The sequence below is a fragment of the Megascapheus bottae genome, chromosome 3, assembly GCF_031878675.1.
Source record: "Megascapheus bottae isolate mThoBot1 chromosome 3, mThoBot2.hap1, whole genome shotgun sequence".
Classification (NCBI taxonomy): domain Eukaryota; kingdom Metazoa; phylum Chordata; class Mammalia; order Rodentia; family Geomyidae; genus Megascapheus; species Megascapheus bottae.
Genome location: NC_143511.1, coordinates 13,143,401 through 13,167,011, shown reverse-complemented (window position 1 = coordinate 13,167,011; position 23,611 = coordinate 13,143,401). Strand labels below are relative to the sequence as shown.

At 42.3% G+C, this 23,611-nt stretch overlaps 1 protein-coding gene and 1 long non-coding RNA gene across 4 annotated transcripts in view; one reads left to right on the top strand and one right to left on the bottom strand.

Moving 5' to 3' along the window:
• LOC150064965 (uncharacterized) overlaps window positions 1-23,611 on the top strand; it is a 66,510-nt gene that overhangs the window by 1,290 nt on the left and 41,609 nt on the right. Inside the window, exons 3-4 of one of the 3 annotated variants that reach the window (XR_016534867.1) lie at window positions 7,139-7,267; window positions 7,861-7,947. The exons of 1 other annotated variant lie outside the window; for it this stretch is intronic. This is a non-coding gene — a long non-coding RNA (uncharacterized LOC150064965). The remainder of the gene's footprint in view (window positions 1-7,138; window positions 7,268-7,860; window positions 7,948-23,611) is intronic. One more of the 3 variants, XR_016534868.1, reaches the window with a different exon arrangement.
• LOC150064968 (spermatogenesis-associated protein 31D4-like) lies at window positions 8,066-13,745 on the bottom strand. The gene is made up of 4 exons (XM_090329023.1): window positions 13,551-13,745; window positions 12,862-12,904; window positions 12,264-12,321; window positions 8,066-11,993 (listed from the first exon to the last, which is right to left on the bottom strand). Exons 1-4 carry the CDS (start codon window positions 13,722-13,724, stop codon window positions 8,066-8,068), a joined length of 4,203 nt encoding a protein of 1,400 aa, XP_090185149.1. The 5' UTR covers window positions 13,725-13,745.

Genomic DNA, 23,611 nt, shown 5'->3' with positions numbered 1-23,611 from the left:
TCCATCCATGCTTGAGGACAACATGCAACATCTACCTTTGTTTAGTATGTACACTTCACTTATCAGGATGAAGCTGTCATTCTTCATCTGCAGGGGTTTGGTGAAGCTAGCGTTGATCTCTTTCGGGTCATCTGTAACAGATGATCCAAAAACGAGTCCTAGTAGACATGTAACTAGGGTCACAGATTTTGGAGGGCTCATTATGGACTCGTACAGAATGCTTTCATTGTGCATGGAATATAACTTCTTGTACAGAGACTCACAACTAGAGTTTCCTACTGGGAGCTTGGGGTCCTTTAGAAAAATTTGTGCATTCTCAGCATCAAAGTAAAACCTAAACAAAGTCCAGTGTGATGATCTCATTCCATGCTTCCATCTCTTTGCCAAGAGTTATGCCATTGGCTGTACAGTGTGTCAATCTTAAGGCTGCAGAGAGAATGCAGATAATGGGTAGGCCCTGGGGAAGACCAGTGGGACAGGGTACTATCTGATTATGCATGTGAATGGACAGGAAAGAAAGCTTTTTATTTCTTCATACGATATCCAGATCCTTTATCCCTATTCCTGTTCAGATGCCGAACACTAGAACGTTATCACTAGTAACACAAATTAATATTCCTTATTGTCCTTCAAGCACATGCCTAAAATTGTCCCTTTTTTGACAATGATCATACCGTCTATGTTTAACTTTATATTCTTTATATTAGCTAATTTCCTACTGTCCCCCCCCACACACAACATTTTTCCGTGGGTTGTGGGGCCTGAACTCAGTGCCTGGTGCTGTCTTTCTGCACAAGGCTAGCGCTCTGCTGCTTGCAGCCACAGCGCCCCTAGGGGATTTTCTGGGTGTGGAGGAACCTTGGCCGCCCCAGGCAGAATGCCAAGGAGCATCCTGCAGTTGCCATCGCACCACCCTGCAGGGGAGCACCCAGGCGGCCAGTGGACTGGAGCTTGCCAAGGCCTGGCAGTGGAGCCGAGTGCAGGGCCCAGAGCTCCTGGCTTCGTGCTTTTCCGTCTCCACTGATCCCACGCCCCACTTTCCTAAGGTTCAGCTTGCGCCTCCGCAGCTGCGTACTCAGCCCCCACGGAGTTTGTGCAGCTCAGATAAGCCAAAGGAGCTCTCCTGCAGGTGACCTCACCAGATTGTCAGTGGGTGGAAGGCTTCCTGGCCAGTGTGTAGGTATCTTATGTAAAAGGCATTTTCTTTCAGTCTCATTTCTTAAGGGAATTGTCTGTTCTAAGTGTTATGCTTAGTTTTATTGGAGTATTGGCTTTGTTGTTGTTTTTCCGCTCGCTTCCTTGTAGAGACAGGTCCTTCAGGAAGAAATATGTCTTGGCAACACGGCCAGCCAGTCTGTGTGGCTTGCCTTTCATGTTCTTGAGTGTTGCTATTGAAATGTAATTTATGTTCCATGAAATGGATGGTTTTAGTATGTATGCTTTGGTAGTGTTGGGTCTATTCAGAAGATTGCCACTGTTGTGTGATTGACATGATTTACCAGGAAAGCATTCATCAGTCCCTTTCTTCTCAGCTGGTGGCAGCCACTGATCTACTTCCTGTCTCTGCAACTTGTGGGGAGAATCATACAGCAATGTGGCTCTTTCTCTTGGCATGACATCCTCAATTGTGTTCTTGAATTATTGGGGTAGGTGTTACCACCTAGCTTATAGCCCAGGCTTACTTTGAATTCAAAGTCTTTGTACTAACTAGGATTACAGGCATGAGACAGTGACACCTGACCTAATGATGTTTTTTATTTGTTTTTGTTTATGTTAGTCATGTGGTTTGAACTGTGGGTCTGGGTACTGTCTCTGAGCTCATCAGCTCAAGGCTAGTGCTCTACCACTCTTAGCCACAGCACCACTTCCAGTTTTCTAGTAGCTAATTAGAGATGAGTCTTCTGGACTTCCCTGCCTGGTCTAACTTTGAACTGTAATCTTCAGATATCAGCCTGCTGAGTAGGATTACAGGCATGAGCTACCAGTGGCCAGATAATGATGATTTTGTTTTGCTTCATTTTGATTTTTTCTCTAAAAATTTCTTTATTGAGATTAAGTAGTTACACATATCTCACACTACTGTGGCATAGTTACAAGTACCTAAAGTCGCTATCATTATTTTACTTTCATAATACTTAGCATCATCATTCTAGTCTACAAATTTATAAATATTGAAATATACAAATACTTCTGGTCTTACAAAGAAAAAAAGTTTAACTCTGAACATTGACAATAAGACCATTTCTTCTAGGTCAGGTGTTATATACATTTCTTCCCTTTCCGTGGGTCTCGCTCTCTTGCTCTCTCGCTCTTTCACTCTCTCACTCTCTTGCTCTTTCTCTCCCCCAGCCCCCATCACTGCCCTTGTATTGCTTAGTTCAGTTTCATCAATGTCTGGTGTCTGATGGGTCCAGCTGCTGCTGTCACCTGCTGTCCACTGATTCTGTGCCTTCCTCCCATCATCCTTTAGGTGTGTTTGTATATACTCCATATATGAAACACTCTAAAATAGTCATCTAATAATGATAAGACAGATTAAGCAGGGGTCCTTTATTTACTTATCCTTGGGGGGTTCTTTAGATTCTGTATATTATTTTGTGTACCTATGAAGAGGTGCTTGTGTCTTACACTTTGGTGCTTTTCTCCTAAGACTGTTTTCCTTTGGTTTCATGGGCCTCTTATGTCCTGTTTAGTTTGTCTTGTCAAGTTTTAGATCTAATACCCACATATCAGGGAGACCATGTGACTTTTGTCTCTTTGGTCTTGGCTTATCCCACTCAATGTGATTAGCTCTAGTTTCATCAACTTTTCAGGGAATGCCATTATTTTATCTTTTGGAGGTGGCTATTTAGAATTCCAATATATATATTTACCACATTTTAAAATTCATTCACCTGTAGTAGGGCGTCTGGGTTGTTTCCATATCTTGGCTATTGTAAGCAGTCCTGCAATGAACTTGGATGTACAGGTATCCTTATATCCTGATCCATGTTGCTCAGGGTGGATGCCCAAGAGTGGTATGGTTGGGTTGTAGGGAAGGTCTGTGTTTCGTTTTTTGAGGAACCTTCAGACTGCTTTCCAGAGTAGTTGTACTAGTTTACAATCCCACCAGCAGTGCAATAGTGTTCCTTATTGTTGTCTGAACATTTAGTGATTGGTTTGTTAGGTTTTGGGGGGAATTAGTTTTTTGAGTTCCCTGTATATATGGGATATTAAGCCTTTGTCTAATGTATTGCTGGTAATTATCTTTCCCCAAATGGTTGGCTGTCATTCTATTTTAGTAATTATATCTTTAGCTGTGCAGAAATTCTTTATTTTTAAGTAGCCCCATTTGTCGAGTCTCTCTCCAGGCTGTTGTGCCCCTAAGACTCTGTTGAGGAAGTTCCTGCCTGGACCTGTGAGTTTCAGGGCCTCTCCTATTCTGTCTTGTAGTAAAATGATGTTTTTTTGATAAGTGAAAATATTTTATTTTGTTGAGCTCTAATTTGCCATTTTTATTTTATAACTGTGATTTCTGTGGTAGGCTGGGAAGGTTGGCTACAGGCACTATTAGCATTCAAGTTTCATGAAGCTTTTGTGGGCCAGAGAAAAGCGGGCAAGCAAGAAGAAGCAAAGCTTATGGACAGTGAGACAGTAGACAGAGTTCTTTGAAGTGGAGCAGCTGTGGCAGCCCAGACGTGCTGATGTGGGCAGCTTTCCCGGGAGCCTGGCTATACTACTATGATCATCTACCTGCTGCTCAGTGAGCTCTGTCTTAAAGATTTTCCCTCTCCCCAGGGATCTAGAGCATCTTTAGAATACAATTCTATAAACTGTCTCTAAAATGTTTTCAGAACTCATCCAACAGAGGGTTAATATCTAGAGTATATGAATAATCCAAAAAATTAGATGAGAAAAGTGTATAAATGAATTGCACAGCCACTCTTCAAATGATGAAACACAAATGTTCAGTGAATGTATGACAAATGTCTGACATCCTTAGCCATGAGGGAAATGCAAGTCAGAACTATATTAAGAATCCCTCTTACTCCAGTGAGAAGTACTACAATTTAAAACACTCAAATGCTAGCCAGGAGTCAGAAAAAGGAACCACCGTTGTTGGGAATGGATGTTATAAATGAACCAAGCAGATAATTTTCTTCTTTGGTGTGATTCTCTAGACTCAGATAATTTGGTGGGACCCTGAAACACTGCTGCTTTGGAGAGAGCTCTGTTGGTCCCCTATTAGTTTTCTGCCATCTTCTCTCACCATAGGGTCTTTATTGTGGTGTTTTGCTGTTACCCCAGCAGACTAGTCTGTGGGGTGCCTCAGTGCAGGAGTATCCAACTATGACAGTTGATGGCTTGGAATCCAAAATCTTGGCGAGGCCGTGCTCCATTAGGTTCTGTCCTGCAACTAGCTGTTAATGGGAATGTTCTCCTGCTATTCAATTCAACAGCACAAGTTCATGGAGCCAATAGAGTTAGAAGAGTGGAAGCAGTGGAAGCAAGTTGGCTTCCTGTGGATCCTAGTTCCTCTTCAGGACATGGCCACCTGCTGGCCCATTTGGGTGAGCAGCATTGTCTATGATCTCACTAATGGGTAGGAAGCCTTATATGATCTGTGATGTGGCTGTTACAGCCCTGGAGGGATGCAGAGCAGAAACAAAGGCTGAGTGGTGTTTTATGTGCTTTATGTCAGTGTGAGTGATGGGGTTGGGTCTTTCTTTCCTATTTCCTTCACCCTTAGGGCATAGCCTGGCTGTGTTCATGGTTAGTCATTAGGAAGGAGTGTGTTTCTTCTCAGGAGCCAGGGCTATGGTGCCCAAACCACTTGTAGTCAGCAGCATTGGTGGCTTGCAGTGGTGTGTGTGTGTGTGTGTGTGTGTGTGTGTGTGTGTGTGTGTGTGTGTGTTTGTAGCAGTGAATGGGATCCTGGAAATGGATGTCCTTAGAGCCAATGCTGACTAGAGAAGGGGTTCAGCTTCTGAGCTCTTACCTTCAGGCCACTTAGCTGGTGTTGCTTCTGAGTCAGAGCCTTCTGCATTCCCCAGACTTCATAGTGGGTCCCCACAGCACCTGTCCCCATAGCCTGCTCTAGGATACAAGGCTGCCAGGCTGGCAACTCCTAAGGGCCTGGATTGCCAGTCCCCTGGGCATGGCTGGCAGTCCTTTTTGGGTATGTTTGTTGTAACACGGCTGGCGATCAAACCTCTTAATCTCAACAGATGCACCAAAGAAATGAACCAGTTTTCCCCTTAGCTTTGGAGTGAATTGGGCAACCAACTCTCTCTAGATTGAATCTGAGCAAAAAGGGACACCTATGGAGTCACACTGAAAACTAATTTTCAACAGAAGCTCACCGCTTCTTCCTGTGTGCAGTCCAGTGCCTCATTCACAGGGCCAAGGCTGCTGTTCTCCAACCATTGTTTTGTTCACGGGTGAGCAAAAATCTAGGAAGTTTTAAGGCAGATAGCAGGGTCTAGCATAGCATTGTCTACTGAGTTGAGCCATGCTTCCAATCCCAGTTCTCCCCCCTCGATTTTTTTAACTTAAAAATATTTGGGGCCAGGAGTTTGGCCTAGTGGTAGAGTGCTTGCCTAGCATGCACAAAGATCCGGGCTCAACTCCTCGGTACCACATACATAGAAAAAAGCTGAAAGTGGTGCTGAGGCTCAAGTGGTAGAGTGCTAGCCTTGAGAAAGTTCAAGGACAGTACTCAAGCCCTGAACTCAAGCCCAGGCTGAGATCTGAGATTATGGTTCAAAGCTAGACTGGGCATGCAAGTCCATGAGATTCTTATCTCTAATTAACCACCAGAAAACCAGACGTGACACTTGCTGAAGTGGTAATATGCTAGCCTTGAGCTGAAGAGCTCAGGGAGAGCACCCAGGCCCAGAGTTCAAGCTCTATGACTGACCAAAAGAAAAAAAAATCTGGTATGCTTAAATTGTTTTTTAAATGGAGAGGTGTGCTTAAATGGAGGCAGACACACTAGGCATCTTCTCTAACACTGTCAACTGTCAGAGCCACACAGATCCCAGCTCCAAGGAGGTGTGGTACTCAGGTATCTAGAAGCGGGGTAGGGGAATACAGACATAAAACTGTCTTCCTTGATGTGTCATGTCAATCACAGTCCTGTGCTTTGGGTTACAAGGATGGGAACCAGTGCTGGAAAGTAGGGAAATGAAAGGGGCAGTTGGGTGGAGGTAGTGTTGCAGTCCTTGGCAAGTGGACTGGTATTATTGTCTGGGTGGCTACCAAGGAGCGCTTGTTGTAGAACCTGTTCTGGCCAGAGGTTCCCTTGTGAGATGTAGAGGCTATGTGAAAATACTAGGCTATTTTATGCAGATGACTGAGAATATCATTGAATTTTGGGATTCTTAGGAATTTTGGACCCTTGTAGACTCATCAAGGGGCTGGTGGAAGTGTCAGGCAGGGCTCAGGGTGGGACAGAGAACTAGCCTTGTGAGAATGAAATCCAGGATTTGTCAGTTATGTTTAGATTACTTTTACATAGTTGTGCAAAGGGGTTACCATTTAACAAAGCAGTTTCAGTGTGTTTTGAATACTGTGGCATACGTAACACAACATTTCTCCCCATTTCTTTTCCTGGAAATCATAAATAACAAGAAGAGTGAAGCCAACATGTCACATTTTGGCCAAACAGAAATAGAGCTAAACCCAAGCTGCCAGCCAGAGGAAGGCAGATGGCTAGAGTGGAGGGGAGATACAGAAGTGTGTGGACATGATGTTTACAGGGAGAAGCCAGGGTGCTGCACAGCTATAGGAGCACTCTGGGAAGGGGCTCTTGAGGTTGGACCTGTGCTGGCCAGAGGTTCCCTTGTGAGATGTATAGACTAGGTGAAAATAATAGGCATTATGCAAACAACAGAGTATCATTGCATTTTGGTATTCTTAGGAATGCTGGACCCTTGTAGACTTTGAAAGAATTTATTTTGATGCCAAGAAGGCACATTTTTTCTTGGAAAAAGTGTTAAGTTCATAGGAGGAAGTTCCGTCTAGTTTTGAGTCTAAATCTATATAAGATGTTGCAGCTTCTTTTGGCATGAATATGTGCACTGTTTTGAAGAATAAAAGTGTTCTGTACAAGTTCATAAGTTCTCTAAAATCTGACTCATGTTTTTGGATCATGCAGATGACCTAGCTCCACTAAGCCCAGATCAAGGATGGCAACTTTATCCTGATAGATGAACTTCTACCCACTAAATGTACATCTTGTTGTCCTAAGTATGGATGGAAGCCATTAATGTTACCTTCCCTAAAGGCAGGTATTTCATGTCTGATGATTTACCTATAGATGTTCAGTGCCCAGAGAGCCTCATACATAGTACAGTCTACCATTAAGAGATCATTCATTAAGCCCTCCAGTATCCCCATCAAGCTTGAAGTAGGACTGATAAGATCATACTTATCTAGGGAAGAATGTCCAGACAGTACCTAAGTTTTTGTTACTGTCATTGTTTTTACTCCCTTTATATCTTTTCACATATCACCTTTCTATTACTCTTTTTCTATGACCTAAAGCAACGCTGTTTAACACTCCCACAACAGGGTCTTTATATATGTGGAATAAGTTACTGCCCACTTGTATTAGAAATGAGTAAACTAGTGTGTTCTGAAAAATTTATCTACTTTTGGTCCTCAGTTGTAGAGAAAGATTTCTCTACCATTTCTAGATAAGGAACCATTAATGGAGGCGGAAATAGGAATTGTAGTATGACATTCATTTGGCAATATGTTAAGCTAGGAGGTAGAAAATCTACTTCTCTTGAATCTGTAGTGGGACCATCTATTCCTCAGAGACAATAGGGGCAATCAGAAAGAAACAACCTAATTTTCGTTTTCCCTAAACACTAGCTGGGGATAAACCCCAAACCCATACCCACAAAACAGTATGCAAACGACAGAACTGCTATAAGGACATTTATTGGAGAGGACAACAAGGTAATGTAATGAAGGTTTATTGGGGGGAAAGGAATTATTTTGAGGAAGGAAACTTTTGTCCCTGAGGATGGAGGAAAAGTTTCCCTTTCAGTGGGGAACCACTCCCAACACATTGCCATTAGGAATGGAAGGGGCAGCCAGAGGCACCTGGTGTGCTTGAGGTCTGCAGGTGGGTCTGCTGTGGAGAGCTGGCTCCCTTTGTGACTTGGCTGTGGTCAGAAGATAGCACAGTATTCATTGGCTCTCTGTGCCAGCCGGTGCCCTGCTTCTTATTTTCAAGGTAACTCTGTCCAGGACTAGCAACTCCTTGCATGCGGGACTTCACACATGTCATTTTAGAGTAGGAAGCTTTCTTGTTGAGTTGCTGGCCCTGGATGCGATCTCGATCTGTCTGGGTCTTTAGGTCTGCCTTCTGCTGAAGTCTCCCAGACTTCATGGGAGACAGAAGGGATTCCTGGGGGCACGTGGTATCTACTCCAAGCCGCTGCCCTCGTTTGGCTACTGGGATTTTCCCAGTGTCTCTGGGTACTTTCTGATGTTCAGTGTTGGCCGGAATAGCAGCTCTCCCTTTACTTAGGCTTCTGGCCTGCAGAAATGATGGAGAACTGCCCTTTCCCAGGGAATTTACTTGTGCTTTGACATTTTTACCTGCACTAAGCCACTGAAAAAAGTGTTTCACGTGGTTTCTGAAGTGGTTTTCAGGAGGGGGCTGTGCCTTCTGTGACAGTAGTTGGGATGTCCTCCCAGACGTCTCCCTTACTGTTTTCTCTTGAGGACGGCGGGTCCTCTTTCTGGGTGGGGATGCAGGGAGCCCTGCATCTCCTCTACCAAGATCCCTTGATTTGGGTGTTACAGGGCTCATACCCTTGTTATCTTGTGGCAGATTCTTGCCTTGGCTCTTGTGGAGGTCACTAGTGGTGCAGGGCTTCTGTCCCTGCTCCCTGCTGATCTTTGTCTTGTCCAGTTGTGCATGTAGCACAAGGGAAGCTGCCATGTCCCCACTGGAGACATCAGAGTTAAAAGTAACTGGAGTCATGTTTTTCAAGTTATCTGACTCCAGAGGCAGGTCATCCTGAAGATCCCTTTCTGTCTTTCTACTCTCCAGTTTCAGTTTCAACTCATTGAAAAGTCCGATTTTTAAGTCTGCTAACGTAGGATATTGGGGAACCAATGTGTCCATTGGGGTCTTTTTAGTGGGAAGGGTATTTTGTTCTTTGCTTTGATTAATATGTGTCACTAGGGAGGCTTTACTGTCGTTGGTCATGGCGGTTCTAGCTTGTGATAGATCACAGAATTCACTGGTCTTGAGTGTCTCCCTAGAGGTATTGTATAGGGAATTTTTCTTTGAATGTACCTCTTTTTCATCAGTTTTTTGTATGCTTTGTCTAAAAATTGGTTTCTTATCATCTGGATCAGGTGCAACCACTGCTGTCCTTGGGAACATATTCGGATTGCATATATTGTCTTCTGTGGACTGTGTCAGACTGACTTTTTCTAAGTCACCAAATGTCGGACGCAGAAAAGGCCATCTGCCATCCTTCATTCTATGGAGATTCTCAATGTACTCATTGTTGGTATTAGAAGGTGATTGCCTCGGAAACTCCTGTCCTTTCTTGCTCACAGGTGAGGCTGAATTTGTTGTTCCCACCTTCTTTTGGCTATTAGCAAAAGAATTTTGTCCAAGGGGCTGGGAGACCCCAAGTTTAGAATCCACCCCGGAAATGGAGGTGGATGAGGAGGAAAGTTTAGAGTTGGAATAGACCTGGGATGGACCTTCCTTTACATAAATTGTTTCTATGGATTCCTGGGAATTCTGGGGATGGCATTGCATTGTTTTCATTTGAAAAAATTTAATTCTATCTGTCACAATATTTGACTTGCTAGAATCAGGGAAGGAACTATTATGGGGTGTGTCCAGACTGCTGTCCTTCCCCACCAGTGGTTCCAAATCTCTCAGTTTCATTTGGCTAGGGGATTTTTCACACAGGGGCAATTGCATGCTGTTGGAATGACATAAAGCGTGCTCAGTACTAGGCACCTGACCTTCGCTGATTTTTGCAAATTTCTTGCTCCAGTGAACTTCCAGAGCATCCTTGAGTTGTTGTTGTTTCTGATGCAGACTCACCTGTGAGGTACTTAAATCATTTCCTGACACAATCCCTGTGGAACTTTCTGAAGTTGACTCAGACTGAGACCCTGAACTATTATGTGGAGTGCCCTCTGAGACACTGGACAGTTGGTCTTTGGGGTCAGTCTGTGGATTGTGTCCCTCTTCCTTCCCCACTTCCTCCTCTAGCAGGGGTATCTCTGAGCTCTTCTTATCGGAGCTTTCAAGTTGGCTCGATTCAAAGTTTGGATGTGTACTGCTCTGACATTTCAAGGAGGAAAGCCATAAGAGTCCCTGACTGCTCTTAGACTCAGAGCTCTGGGAAATGTCTGTCATAGAGCCCTGGGGAATGTCTATACTAGGACTTATCAGTGACAGAGACTCTTGGATCCTGCGTGGCAGGCCCCAGTGCTGCTGGATGAGCCTCTTTCGAAGGTGATGCTCTAGTTTTTGCCGTAGTTCACTGGTGAGGGGGAAATCACCAGGAAGGATGGACACTGTAACATTGGCCTTGGAATATTGTCTGGCCAATGGAAGTTGTGGAGCTGGAGAACAAAAGTCTTCCTGAGATCTCTGGACCACAGAGGGTAAACCCCACACATTCTCTTGCTTTTTCTGCAGTATATTATGTTCCACGTGACGAATTTCAGAGGGCGTAAGGATCTGTGTCTCACTTTGTGGTCCATGAAAACAGACTCCACAGGCCCTAAGTTGGGATTCCGGAGAAGGTAGCTGGACTGGGAGTAGAGATTGAATCTGGGTCTGGGCCTGGGCCACTGGAAGATCTTGGCACAAGGTCTCAGGCAAGATTTGAAACTGGAAATTAGGCAGTGGGAGAGGTTTAGGATTAGGGATGATTGCAGATTCATGGGCTGTGAAGACACTAGAGATTATATTGAAGAAGACAAATTTCAAGGAATAGTCACCTAAGGCAGGGACAGTGGAGCTCAGGGACTCACTGTGTAGAGATGGGAGACCCCAGAAGAGCTGGATAGACTTTTGCTGAGAATGGTCCTCGTAGGGATTCAGACCTGGGGCCTGCACATACTTGTGCAGCTCCTCTTGCTTGCCTTTGGAGATCCCAAATGGAAGGGAAACTGCCAGGTCCTGCTGCTCAGCAACAGACTCCAACACTTTCAGTCGGCACTCTAGGTTATCTTGTTGGGCACAAGAATCAGTTGTGCTTTCCCTTTCTTTCCACATCAAGAGGCCACCTCTCTTCTTGATCTGGGTCTCCAAGAATGTTAGAACATCAACACTGACAAATGAGAGGTTACCAGGCTCGATGTGGTAGGGTGCAGTGACACCTCCCGAAGAGGCCTCAGAAGAATGGAGGGCCAGGGATTCCTGCGTGGCCTCGCATTCTGTTAACTGGCTCTTCACACCTGGCTCCCTGCAGGACAGCGCTGACACTGTCAAGCTGGAAGGGCCAGTGTCTCTGGTTAGTGGGTCATGAGTGGACCAGCCAGAGAGGCTGCCAGGTATCTCACAGGTGGACTCGTGTTGGAGAATAGGCTCTGTTGCCTGAGTATGATGTTCTAGGGGAGGAGGAGTGGGGGCAAGTGGTTGGGATGGTAATGGGTCCACTGGAAATGTAGTTTCCAAGGGAGACATAGTCTCTGGTGGCAGATCATTGTCTGGTGAGAAGATCACCTGGTTAGGAAAGTCTGTGGGGGGTAGAGTTGGAGAAGGCTCGGGTGTTGTGGTTGGAATTGCATTTTCTGCTAGGTTTTCTGAGAGAGGAGTGTTCAGTGACGTGGATGACTTTTTCACAGGAGTTTTGGAAACTAATGGGGACCCGGATGAGGTAGCAACTTTGATGGATGCTTGAGATAGCAGGTGACTGGCCTCTGCAGCGGTCCTGCTGCATACCTGACAGAGAGGATCTGGACATAGCAGTTTCCGAAATCGAATAGTGTTGGGATGCTTGTCCAGGAGGCTATAAGTAACAGAATGTACGAAATTGTAACCAGGACCTCAAGGAATAGAGGGCATGCTGCCGTATGGCATGCCTATGGGTTGGAGCAGATGGGGTGAGGACTCTTGAATCTAGCTACCCTCTTTACAATATTCTACATCTATTCCATGTGCCTATCCTCATAACTATAGCCATTAGTTTATCCCTCCCATGACTTAGGCTGCTGTACTGAATCCCAATTTTGCATACAATATGGTAAAGAAGGGAACAGGATAACAAGTGACCAATCACCTTGACACCACAGAAAGCAGCTTCTCCTCCTCAGCTTTTTTTCTCAGAGGTCTCCGTCCTGTAAAATCAGGATGTGGTTTATGTACAACAAAAGCAGGAACACAGAGATGTTACGGGGTATCACTTCTTAGGATAGGGACTCTACTTTGAATAATAGTCTACAACTCTAAGAATTAATAGACAAAGTCAAAAGTGCAATGTTAAGATTATTCACTTATTTATGTTGCCTCAGTTTCACACCACCTGCATATATTATCAAACTAGCATCTGAAGCTCAGGCATGACTACAGACTCAGGAGCAAAGCACTTTGGACAATACCAGGCCACAGGTATTGTGACTCAAAACATTCTTTACTCCTTTGTCCACATCTCACCTGGCCACCTTCTGAGCAGCACCCACCCCATCACCCACCAAGATCCTTCATGATGTCAGAGCAGGGACTTTGAGAAGCATCTCAGTCCTGTCTTCTTGAGCCTCTCCTCTGAGCCTCATTCTGTTAGAATCTGTTTCTAGGAACTGATGATCTCACAGACTTATCTCCGGAAAAGAAAAGGAAGGTTCGTTCTGGAAGCTCAGATCAAGCAAGAGGAAACTTACCTCTAAATTCTCCTCTTCTTTTTCTGTACAATATTGTTGGTCTCTGAGAAGAGGAGAAACAAAGGATAGGAGCTCAGATATCTACTAATCATTTGATTAAGAGAAATTTGTTTTGTATTGATTAACTTTTTTTCAATTGAAATTTCTGGAAAACTTGGAAGTGGGCTACTTTTTTTGAGTGCAGAAAGACTTCAAGGTTTGTACATATTAGTAAAAGGGAAAAGCAGGCTATAGATATGTCAAAAGTATGCTTCCTCAGAGGATACTAGACCCTAGGGGCCTGAGGTCCAGGCCCAGCAGCTTTGAGGACCATAGAGATCAGTACTGCTCTCACGAGCTTCCTGGCCAAAAGAAAGCTGCATGATTGGACAGCTGAGATGGAGGTGGGACTCAGCTCAATTGTCAGCAAAGACAACGGTGATATTGCTTCATCTGCTTTGATTTTCAGTGTCAGATGTCTCTGTGAAACAGACTCGTTACTTTACACAAGGTTAGAAACCACTGGATGGCTGTAAGCCACCAGAGCAGACTTCTCTGTCTCAGAGGGTGTGTTCTCACCCTCCAACCCTTGCTTCAATCCCCTTCCCCCCATGAGTACATCATACTCAGGAAATAGAACTCTCTCTAATTTCTAACAAGATGCCCTTGGGAAACACCAGTACAGAGGGGTTTCTCCCCTATTTCCTTACCCTTGGGATGTGTCTCTTACGATGAATTGCTGGTACTGATGGTTTCAGCAAAAGGTAGCACATGTATAGAAGAAGTAATAATAGCAAAACACCCAGAAGGGTGTACTTAGTGTTAGTATCTAAGAGGGATGAGCCAAAGCTCATGGAGAATATTCTCCATGATCTGAATCGCATGACTGCCAGAGGCAAGTGAATCCTCAGAGGGCATGGCCTTGACTATAATCCCAGGCCTGCATCACAGAGCATGGGTAAGTCATAGAAGGTTTCTGAGGGTGGGGGAGGGGCAGTCAGAAGAGGGTGTGCCCACAGCCCAGCTGACCAGCCAGGCAGCAAAGCTCTCTACCTAACTGTGCTGCTGCTCCATTTCCCATCTTCTACTCTTCATGTTGTGTATTTACCCAAGGGAGTTTTCCTATTAGTTCACCTGTGACCAAGATATTCCTGTTGGGAACCTGTGTATGCTACTGCTTTTAAAATCTGGTATATTATCTCCAATTTCGGCTTATATTTTGACATATCTATAGATTGCTCTTCCCTTTTACTAATATGCGCAAACTGAAAAGTCACTGACAAATTGTAAAGTTTTAAACAGCCTTTCATCTTTTACTCATAGGGAATGACTCAAATTACAGAACAATAAAAGTGATAGATAAATATTTGTAATTATGGGGCCAGGAGTTTGGCCTAGTGGTAGAGCGCTTGCCTAGCATGCACGAAGACCCGGGTTTGATTCCTTGGTACCACATACGTAGCAAAAAGCCAGAAGTGGTGCTGTGGCTCAAGTGGTAGAGCCCTAGCCTTGAGAAAATCCAGGGACAGTGCTCAGGCCCTGAGCCCAAGCCCAGGACTGGCAAAAAAATCTGTAATTATAACTTTAAGCATTCTTGTGCATGCATGTGTGTGTGCGTGTGCACGTGTGTGGGTGCATGGGTGTGTGTGTGTGTGTGTGTGTGTGTGTGTGTGTGTCCTGGCACACCCACACACATCATTTGAAAAACAAATGCAGACTTTTCATCTGTAGGAATATTTTTGTACTTTTTTTCTTTGATTTTATTATCAGACGTGTGGAGAGGTTGCAGTTACATTCATGAGATTATGAGTACATTACTTCTTTTTTTATTGTAATTAGTAAAAGGGTTACATGATATTTGCCAGATAGAAGGTGCATTAATTCACATACATTGATACCCTTTCACAGATCTTGGTACCCATTTCCCTCCCCCCCACACCCCCCACCCGTCTTGGTTTTCCCCCCTTCCCTATCAAATTTCAAATAACCAAATACAAATAAATTCAATATATCAGATAACAAAGTGAGATACTATACCAATACGAGATAACCAAGGGACAGCAAAGGAGATGAGAGACAACATAGTACATTAAGGACAACAATCATTCATTATATGGCTTTTGTTTCAATATCCTGGAGGTCCTTTCAATTAGCTAGTACATTACTTCTTGAACCTTGTTACCCCTTCCCATGTTTTCCTCCCACTTTTCCTCCTCCCACTCCTCCCAAGTTGTAGAGTACATTTCCAATATTGTCTATCACTTCTGTTACTGGTTCCTCCCTTGTCTCATCATCTTGTTTTCCCTTCTCCTTTCCTGATGGAAATAAATGAATAAATGTATATACAATACACTAGGTATCAAAGTTAGATACACCATCAACAGAGAATAAACCTGAAGGGATAGAAAAAAGAAAAAGAGAAAAAAAGTAAAGAAATAATTCACATAGTCCATTAAAAATAACAACTACAAGGAGAAGTCTCTTGCTTCCCTATTCTGGAGTTCATTTCACTTATGCTTTTCCTATGTTATACCCACTCTAACACATTTCTACTTTTTTCTGTCTTTCATTATTGTGGCCCGGCTTCTAATTCTATGTAAACTATAGACGTAGACTACACCCATTTCATAAAGTTATGCCATTCTCTCCAACAAGCCTGATTTACAGTGTGTTAAGGAATGGATTCTCTTAGACCTTGTCAGGACAAAATAGAAATATCAGAGGTTTAGTGAAAAAGCTAGCCACACAAATCATTCATATGGAACATGGAGCTGCAGTCTCCTGTATGAGTATTCTGTCCTAATACGAAGTTGAAAAGATATGTTCTATCACCTAGCTCATGTCCAAGAATCAATTGTCTTCCACAGATTCTGATATTTAGCCCTCAGGTTATCTGCACCTTACCACTTTCATTACACATGGTTTTCCAAACTCTGTCCCTATATGTTCAGTCCTCTGTTCTCTTAAGTTCTCATAATTTTCTTTTTGTAGTTTGAATAACTAAGTAGTTGTGTGAAGAGTTTTCAAGGAAACGTAGGAGTAAAGTGCATCTTAATCCACAGTCAAGATTTTTTTTTGTGGGTCATGGGGCTTGAATTCTGCCTGGGTGCTGTTCCTGAGCTCTTCAGCTCAAGGCTACCACCCTACCCTTGACCCAAGCCCCACTTCTCATTTTCTAGAGGTTAATTGGAGATAAGAGTCTCAGGTCATGATTTTTTTTAAACCCCAAAGACTATCACTTACTGCACTATTTGGTGCTCGTACTTGATCTCCTGTAATGGGGTAAAAGCAGCTCAGGCCAGACAGAGTGTCCTGTCATTTATACAGGAGCAAGTACCCTGCCTTGAGGACAAGTGTCCCTTCTTTGCTCTCTAGCTTCAGCCAGGGTTTTATTCCACACATTCTTGTGGCTGAGGACGAGACACACAGATATCTGTAGTCCTAGGCTCTGTTCCTATGCTCATGTGAGCATGTAGAGAGAAGTCCCACATAGTTCCAGTACTGCACACATGCAGAGAAAAGTCCACTAGCCCACAGCCTTGCTTTATAGCCAGGCAGCTATACCAGTGGATTAGAATTGCTGACACTCAGCTTGTTATTAGCAAGGCTTCCTTGCCTGTCCTGTACTGTACTGTGTTCTCCATGAATGAAAAGTCCTTTGGGAATATGACCAAAGACCAACTGTCTTCTTCTGTTGGATTTTCTGTTTTATCTTGTTTTGTTTGATTTTTAGACCTGGGACTTGAACTCTTGACTTGGGTGATGTCCTTGAGCTTTTGTACTCAGCATTCTACCACTTGAGCCACATCTCCACTTCTGGCCTTTTGTGTTTAGTTGGAGTCTTACAGACTTTTCTGCCTGGGCTAGATTCAAACTGTGATCCTCAGTTCTCAGCCTCCATAGTAGCTAAGATTAAAGGCATGAGCCATGGGCACCTGGGTTTTGTTTAAAGAGGGATAATTGGATGAATATATTTGTGTACATATGTGTGTCCAGATGGAAACTACAGGGGTATTAGTGAGAGGGTGTTTCCCCAGATTCTATGATGACCCTTTCAGAATCAGGGGGAAGCTCCTTCAATACTCAGAGAAGAAACTAAAGAGACAACATGTTCTTTTCTAGCACTGCTGCCACTAAACCTTACTGATACTGAGTGGCAGAACTTCATAGCATTCATGCATCCTGCACTAACATCAGTTTCCATACCTCTTGCTTCCATCAGTGGCCAGAGAGTCCAGCACTGACTCGTTGTGGGAGCATAATCCCTGCCTCTTCCCATTAAGAGAATGGCCTGTATGGTGTTATTGTCACCCTACAGATCCCAATAATCATGATAACATGACATTTTAAAGCCTTATGACATAGATCTATTTTTCTTTTTCTCATCCTCTTTGGCAAGTGTGAATGTCTTAATTACTTGAAATAAAACTTATGAAATTACACTTTTCATTGTAAATCCTCTTTGTTATCCAGTAATGACTTAGGAAATGACCATTGCTATGTTTCTTCACCTGCTCTGCTCTGTTCTGTTTTTTTTTTCCTGTTTCATAACACTCTCTCACTATGTTATCTGTCAGTGACATCCTAGTTCACTTTCTGCTGCTGGGGAATATGATCCAAAATCATGGCTTTCATTAAATCCTGAGAAAATTTCTCTAATAAGCATATACTGAGTGAGTGAATGAGTGAGTGAGTGAATGAATGAGTAGATGTTATAAATGTTAAGGAAACATGGAAGTAGACATCAAAGACCTAGCCAGTTCTTTCTTTCTTTCTTTCTTTCTTTCTTTCTTTCTTTCTTTCTTTCTTTCTTTCTTTCTTTCCTTCCTTCCTTCCTTCCTTCCTTCCTTCCTTCCTTCCTTCCTTCCTTCCTTCCTTCTTTCTTTCTTTCTTTCTTTCTTTCTTTCTTTCTTTCTTTCTTTCTTTCTTTCTTTCTTTCTTCCTTTCTTTCTTTTTCTTTCTTTTGGTTGTAGGGCCTGGGCGCTGTCCAAGCTCAAGGCAAGCTCTCTACCACCTGAGTCGCAGCACCACGTCCAGTTTTCTGGTGGTTATTTGGAGATTAGAGTCTCAGGGACTTTTCATGCCCAGGCTGGTTTTGAACCTTCGTCCTCAGATTTCAACCTCCTAAGTGGATAGGATTACAGGCACAAGCCATTGGCGCTTGTCCTAGCCAGTTCTTGACAAGTGATGAACAGAAATTTCTGATCTTGAAAGATAAAAGACTTGAAGCTGAGCACTGGTGTTTTAGGCCTGTAATCCTGGCTATGTTTTGGAGGCTGAGATTTGGGGATCACAGCCAACCTAAGTAGGAAAATCCTCTCGACTTTTACCTCTAACCACACAGAAAAAAACCTGAAAGTAGCGCTGTGGTTCCAGTGGTGTAGCATTAGCCTTGAGAAAAACAACAACAAAACTCCACACACAGGTGCATACACACACAGTAGGGGACTAGGAAAATGGAAAGGAAAGCTTGAAAGCTTTGTATTTAAGGACTTTGCATACTTTAGGGGAAATCTTTTTCCACATTCTACTGTGAATCTCTGGTCCAGCAAATCTTACCATCCTAAGAAAAGTTTATTGAAATACGGAATTGGTTTTCTCAACTTTGTGGCATTATAGACAATCTGGATATTGGGCAGCTTCAAGAAGGAAATTCCTTCCTGTAAAATTTTCCAGATATTGCTTTCACCTCAAGGTCTTTGATCCATTTGGAATTAATTCTGGGACAGGGTGACATATAAGGATCCAACTTAAGTTTTCTACAGGTATTTAACCAAATATGCCAGCACCATTTGTTGAAGAGGTTGCTTTTCTTCCATCTAATTATTTTTTTGGCTCCCAAAGATTAGGTGGCCATAGACCTGAGGATTCATTTCTGGGTCTTTGTTTCTATTCCATTGATCCTCAGGCCTTTAATGCCAGTTCTGGGGCTTCTGAACTCAGGGTCTGAGTGCTGTTCTTGAGCTTCTTTTCCTCAAGAGTAGTGCTCTATCACTTGAACCACAGCTTCACTTCTGGCTTCTCTTGTAGTTTAGTAGAGATAAGAGTCTCACAGATGGGGTCTAGTGGTAGAATGCTGCATGCATAGCATGCGCAAAGCCTTGGATTTGATTCCTCAATACCACACAGAAAAGGTTAGAAGTGGTTCTGTGGCTCATGTGGTAGAGTGCTAGCCACAAGAAAGCTCAAGGACAGTGCCCAGGTCCTGTCTTCAAGAATCTCGCAGAGTTTTTTTTTGGTCAGGACTGACTTCTGAGAGTCTCAGATCTCAGCCTCCTAAGTCGCTGGAATGATAGGAATGAGCCAACGGCACTTGGTGTTTCCTTCGTTTAAACTGTTCTCTGAGGTGTTCTGCCAGAACAGTGAAAAGGTCCATCTAACACAATAATCATGATAGCATGACATTTTTAAAGCCTTATGACATAGATCTATTTTTCTTTTTATCATCCTGTCTCTTTGGGAAGTGTGAATGTCTTAATTACTTGAAATAAAACTTATGAAATTACACTTATCATTGTAAACTCTCTTTGTTATCCAGTTATGAGTCAGTTCTGTAATAGAAAGCTGTCCTCTGCTTGGTTCTTAGGGCCTCTTTTCTTTTTTTCATAGCTTGATTTTATTGAAAGGTATCTTTTTAGTACAATAGTTGACTAATTAGTCAACTAAATTGGTGCTTAATATATATATATATATATATATATATATATATATATTACACACTGGCAACACAAATTATCCATATCTTAAAAGAGCTTATTTTGGTGGGTGACAAAATTTAAATAGCCATTCCTTGGTATTATATAGAACTTTAAGTCCTTTGCAACCTTTCATACTTTAAATCATCTCTAGATTACTTACATAATCTAAAGCAGTACACATTTCTCTGTAACTAATTTTTTACACAAATAATACCTTGTTCACATAAAAATATCTATAAATGTTCAGAATGATGTGGGTTTTCTTTCGAGTATTTTTTGGAATTGATTTCAAAAGTGTTTGAGAAGTTCATACTGAGATTACTACTGCTAAGAAAAGAAAACCGAAGGCCATGATAAAATATAACTTCATCCTCCCTCACAAATTATCATTTTAGTAGCTAAGTTTCAATTTTTCGTAGTTTGTAGAGTCATTCTCAGTTTTCCTTTTGTCACTTATTTTTATATTCCAAATCACAAAAATTTCCATATGCCTTTATCTATTTGTGACTAGGGATGAAACCCAAGGCCTTGCACTGGCTCAGCCAGTACTGTACCCATAAGCTACACTGTTGGTGGGAGTGCAAACTTGTTCAACCACGATGGAAAGCAGTATGGCAGTGCCTCAAAAGGCTAAACATAGAGCTCCCCTATGACCCAGCAATTCCACCACTTGGCATTTACCCAACCATCCAGAAACTAGGGCATACTAAATCCACTAGCACAACAATGTTCATTGCAGCACTATTTACCATAGCAAAGATATGGAACCAACCTAGATGTCCCTCAGTTGATGAATGGATCAACAAGATGTGATATTTGTACACAATGGAATTCTATGCTGCTGTCAGAAAAAACAACATCGCCCCATTTGTTAGGAAATGGAAAGACTTAGAAAAAACCATATTAAGTGAAGTAAGCCAGACTCAAAGGAACTTAGGCTCAATGGTTTCCCTCATTTGTCATAACCTTGGGCTCTCTTAGCAGAGATTTGCAATAGAGCAAAACCTTGATAATAAGGCCATATAGTATGAAGCTAAGTGAAAGGACCTCTAGGATATTGAAACAAAAGCCATATAATGAATGATTGTTGTCCTTAATGTACTATGTTATCTCTCATCTCTTTTGCTGTCCCTTGGTTATCTCATATTGTTACAGTATCTCACTTTGTTATCTGATATATTGGATATATTTGTATTTGGTTATTTGAAATTGGATAGGGAAGGGGGAAAACCAAGATGAGGGTGTGGGGGGTAAGGTTTTTGGGATCAAGACATGTGAAAGGGTATCAATGTATGTGAATTAATGCACCTTCTATCTGGCAAATATCATGTAACCCTTTTATTAATTACAATAAAAATATTTAAAAAAGTATATGGGAAATCTAAAAGTCTTAGGACCTCTTATAAGCACAGGAGCAAGGCTTGACTTTTGCATCTTGCATTCAGATGGGCTTTGAAATGCATACATATACCGACACCTTTGTAGTTGGCCTTCCCCGGGAATGATTCACAGGCTCTTAGACCTGACAGGTGGAAACTGCATTCATCAGACTTCTTGCCATTTTCATGTGTAGTGTCATCTGTGTATATAACACCTCTGTGCAACCAAATGCCCAGACTGGAATCCAAAGCCTTTTATGACTCTTATATCTTCCTGATTTGGTCCATCTCCCACAGTCAATTTTTACCTACCAAGTATTGTTTGATATAGCTACTATTTTCTCTTTTTTCATATATTTTTATTGTAATTAATAGAAGGGTTACATTATATTCACCAGATAGCAGGTGAATTACTTCACATACATTGATACACTTTCGCATGTCTTGGTCCCCATTTCCCTCCCCCCACCCCCACCCCTCATCTTGTTTCCCCCCTTCCCTATCCAACTTCAAATAACCAAATATGAATATATACAATATATCAGATAACCAGGAGAAATACTGTAACAATATGAGATAACCAAAGGACAGCAAAAGAGATGAGAGATAACATAGTACATTAAGGACAACAATCATTCATTATATGGCTTTTGTTTCTATATCTTGGAGGTCCTTTCATTTAGTGTCTTTCTATATGGCCTTATGTGTCTAGGTTTAGCTCTATTGTAAATCTCTGCTAGAAGAGCCCAAGATTTCTATTGATTACGACAAATGAAGGAAACCATTGAGCCTATGTTCCTTTGAGTCTGGCTTACTTCACTTAATATGATTTTTCTAAGCCTTTCCATTTCCTTACAAATGGGGCAATGTCATTCTTTCTGATAGCAGCATAGAATTCTATTGTGTACAAATACCACATCTTGTTGATCCACTCATAAACTGAGGGACATCTGGGTTGGTTCCATATCTTTGCTATGGTAAATAGTGCTGCAATAAACATTGTTGTGCTAGTGGATTTAGTATGTCCTTGTTTCTGGAAGATTGGGTAAATGCCAAGGAGTGGAATTGCTGGGTCATAGGGGAGTTCTATGTTTAGTCTTTTGAAGAACTGCTTTCCATCGTGGTTGAACAAGTTTGCATTCCCACCAACAGTGTAGTAGTGATCCCTCCGGGCCACATCCCCTGTAGCATCTGTTGTTATTAGATTTCTTGATCCTGGCCATTCTAACTGGAATGAGATGGAATCTTAGAGTTGTTTTGATTTGCATTTCTTTTATGGCCAGAGATGTGGAGCATTTCTTCATGGGTCTATAGGCTATTCTTATTTCTTCTTCAGAGAAGACTCTCTTTAAGTCTTTGGCCCATCTTTTAATGGGATGGTTGTTTCTTTGGAGATTAGTTTTGGAGTGATTCAATTTTTTGAGCTGTTGATATATTTTAGATATGAGGCCTTTGTCTGTTGTATGGCTAGTGAAGATCTCCTCTCACTCTGTAGCCTTTCTAGTTAATTTGCTAACTATGACCTTTGCCATACAGAAGCTCTGCAGTTTAATGCAGTCCCACTTATCCAGACTTTCTCTGATTTGTTGTGTTTTATTAAGAAAGTTTCAACTTGTGCCAAGGAGACCTAGTGTATCTCCTATTCTTTCTTGTAAAGTTTTCAGTGTACCTGCTTTTACCTCCATGTCTTTGATCCATTTGGAGTTAATCCTGGTGCAGGGGGACAAAGAAGGATCCAACTTTAGTTTAGGTGCAGGTGCTTAGCCAGTTCTGCCAGCACCACTTGAAGAAGCTGTCTTTCTTCCATTCTATTTTTTTGTCTCCCTTATTAAAGATTAGGTTATGTCTACTATTTTCATTTTCCCTTCTTAACATCTCCTTGGAGGACTGAAACATCATCCACCCTGTCCACTGTAAGCACTCCTCATTGTCATTGTGTCCTGGAAGATATTTACTTCAAACACCTTAGGCCCTCTGTGATAGATTGTCATTACCCTTAGAAGAAAGATTGACCTTATTAACACATTCTTTGGATCTCAGAGTAGTTGTACCCATGCCTGTCATTGTCCTTTCTCCTGTCATAGGGACTTACACACTCATCTAGCACATTGCCTTTTCTTCCTTGGTACTTGCTAATGTGGAGTGCTATCCGACTGCCAGTGCTTCGGTTACCAAAGTCACACTCACTCCTGGGACTTGAATTTTAGCCCCTAATTGAACTCTCATCAACATCCCTCAAAATCATTCTGGTTTACTTGTCTATTTGCTCCCAAGGCACTTTTTTTTCCTTTTCAGAACTAATCTAAAATGTAATAAATAACTGAAATGAGGGTCTATGAGGGTAGGGGCAAACTAGTTTCCCAGGAATCATCACTGTGCCTTGTACTTAGCAAACATTCAGTACTTACTTATTGAATAAACAGCTGTACATTGATTGTGTTGGGGAAGCTATCTGCATTTTTAGTGGATTGCCATCTTCCATTGATTTGTCATATATATATATATTTGGAATATGTTATGTGCATATAAACTTGGATTTTGCTAACTTGAAGAGTTACCTTTCATCTTTCATGTTTCAGTACTTGGTGTCTCTATTTGCTTGTTTGTTCTTTATTTTAATTTTTTGTGTCCATATTGGGGTTTGAACTCAGGACTTTCTACTCTCTCTTGGCTTTTTTTCCTTTTGTCTGGTGC

Coding starts and splice junctions, on each gene's coding strand:
- LOC150064968 (XM_090329023.1), bottom strand. CDS start 13,724: ATGCGATTCAGATCATGGAGAATATTCTCCATGAGCTTTGGCTCATCC. Junction 12,905..13,550: donor GTAAGAGACACATCCCAAGG/GTAAGGAAATAG, acceptor TCCTCTTCTCAG/AGACCAACAATATTGTACAG. Junction 11,994..12,263: donor CTGCTTTCTGTGGTGTCAAG/GTGATTGGTCAC, acceptor TGTTACTTATAG/CCTCCTGGACAAGCATCCCA.